Here is a 2,226-nt window from a genome sequence, read left to right as displayed (position 1 = left end):
CCTCAGCATGATTCCGATTGCTCAAGAGGTTTTTTTGGGGGGATTCTTGCTTCAAAGTATCCATTTACAATGGTCTCTTTCTCTCTCCCCCCCTCCCCCGCTTATGTAAATGCGTCAGAGAGGCGTCCCTCTCTCAGCAGGATTCCAATCGCTCAAAAGGTTTCGGAGGGGGGGATTTACGCTTCTGTTTATGCTTCGCTCATTTTAACTCACAGTTCATTGTTTCTTAACCACGCTTGTAATCGCTCCTTTGCCAGATCTCCTGCGCTTGACTGGGTCGGCACATCTTGTGCCTTGCTAAGAGGACGCAGACAGTGGGGAGGACTGTCAGGGTGGAGGGCAGCCTCAATTTCCCTGCAGATAGCAGGAAAAGAGGCTCACCCTCAAAAGCCCTATGGCCTGGGGGGGGCTCCCTGACCCCCCGTGGAGGCGCCGATCCACTGGCACCCCTCCCCTCCGCTGCTGTGCTGAGTGCCCTCCCCAAGCCTCGGGAAAGGCATCCGCCATTGTTGCACCGTAGACCCCGCCTCCCCAAGTGGCCTTGATTTTTGAGAAGGTATGCTAGTAGCCTAGCCTCTTATCTCCCACATTTATTTAATAGACAGGAAGTTGTAAAGATTACCTGGTAGACACAATCATCAAACCACATTGAGGAGGCCCTAGAATCCATGAAGAAACTTTGCTAATAATATTAAATCAGCATTATTGTATGTGCAAAAGTAGAGAAATTAATATTTAAGTGGGTTGTCTTTGCACACAAATGTCAAACATTCTGCTTCAGAGAGGCTCAGGGAAAGCTTTCTTTCTCAACAAAAATATATTTGTATTCTCCTGCCAACAGGATTTTGTGATGGCACTCTCCATTCTGCTGAGAGGAACAGTTCACGAAAAACTACGATGGACCTTTAATCTATATGACATAAATAAAGATGGCTATATAAACAAGGAGGTGAGTTTGTTTACAACACTGACATGTATCCAGTTGTTCAAGGGAAAGTGAAAAGAGAAGGCTGACTAGTGCATGTTGCAAAAGGAAATTCATGCCTGGCACAGCTGTCTGAAAGCACACCATTACAGATCAGTAAGTTATCCTTATTATTCAGCAGTTACTGGCTCAGAGCCAAAGCCAACCCCCACTCATAAATCACACCTCTAGAAAGATTTGGGTATATTTTAAGTAGTAGGAACATACATTACTAAGGTGTTTACCAGAAAGGCACAGGAAGGAAAACAGCAATTATCCATTAGTGCTAAAAACTGCCTGAAGTGGTGCTAAAGAAGTACTAATCTTATGCATGTTAAAGGTGCAGTTTGCTCTATCCCCATTGCTGGATATGCGTGCAGTAGCCTTTACTGAGAGGGAGCCGGAAGAAGGACTCTTCTGCATTCTGATTTTTACCACTTGTGTGTTCCTATTGCTGCAGGGTTCCCCCCCCCAGTGTGTTTTGCCCTCTCTAGTAGTCCCACGGGGAAAAAAACACATGTGGAAGGGGGGGGGACCCAAAGCAATAGGGACAAACAAGTAACAAAACTGAGAATGCAGAAGAGAGAGAGCAGGGGAGAAAAAGCTATTTTGTATAGAGATTGCGTAATCCTTGTTTTTTGCCTTGTTTGGTGGCTTGGGGCCAGGACAGCAAAGGGTAATCAAACAACTGAGAAATGGTAGAATATTGCTACAGATGAACTAGTAGCCTTTCTGGTATTCCTGAAGAGTTTTTTTATTTCTTGTAAGTGGCTAGAAGAGTGCTCACTCTGGAGCCACAACAAAGAGGGGCCATGGCTCAGTGGGAGAGCCTCTGCTTCACACGCAGAAGGTCCCAGGTTAAATCCCCAGTTTCTCCAGTTAAAAAGATCTGGCAGTAGGTGATGTGTAAAACCACAGTCTGAGACCTCAGAGAGCCACTGCCAGTCTAAGTAGACAGTACTGACTTTGATGGACCAAGGGTCTGATTCAATATAAGGCAGTTTTGTGTGTTAAGCAAGTTCAGTAGAGCCTCTTCTCTTCCACAGTGGAACCTGTAGCAGAAAATAATAATTTTTAAACCATCCTGAATGCCAAGTAATGAAATAAAGGTGAAGAACTGTGCCACTGGTTATCAGTAATGTAATGAACACTTCCACATGCTACAACTTCCATTATCAGATCTTACCAACATTTTAAAATGGAAATAGGAGCAACACAGAGCCCCAATTTGTTGGTGAGGAGTAAGGGTTTTATTTGTGCAA

At 44.8% G+C, this 2,226-nt stretch overlaps 1 protein-coding gene across 1 annotated transcript in view; it reads left to right on the top strand.

The window, feature by feature from the left end:
- Nucleotides 1-2,226, top strand: part of LOC107124758 (Kv channel-interacting protein 1-like) — a gene marked incomplete at its 5' end in the record, with an annotated part of 19,541 nt that overhangs the window by 3,857 nt on the left and 13,458 nt on the right. The window contains 1 exon segment of the mRNA XM_015428267.1: nucleotides 842-949. Within this exon segment, the coding sequence (XP_015283753.1) occupies nucleotides 842-949 (108 nt within the window).

The sequence above is a fragment of the Gekko japonicus genome, unplaced genomic scaffold (genome assembly GCF_001447785.1).
Source record: "Gekko japonicus isolate JY-2015 unplaced genomic scaffold, Gekko_japonicus_V1.1 scaffold2158, whole genome shotgun sequence".
In the NCBI taxonomy this organism is placed as follows: domain Eukaryota; kingdom Metazoa; phylum Chordata; class Lepidosauria; order Squamata; family Gekkonidae; genus Gekko; species Gekko japonicus.
Note: the sequence above shows the minus strand (reverse complement) of the source record. Positions and strands in the feature narration are given on the sequence as shown.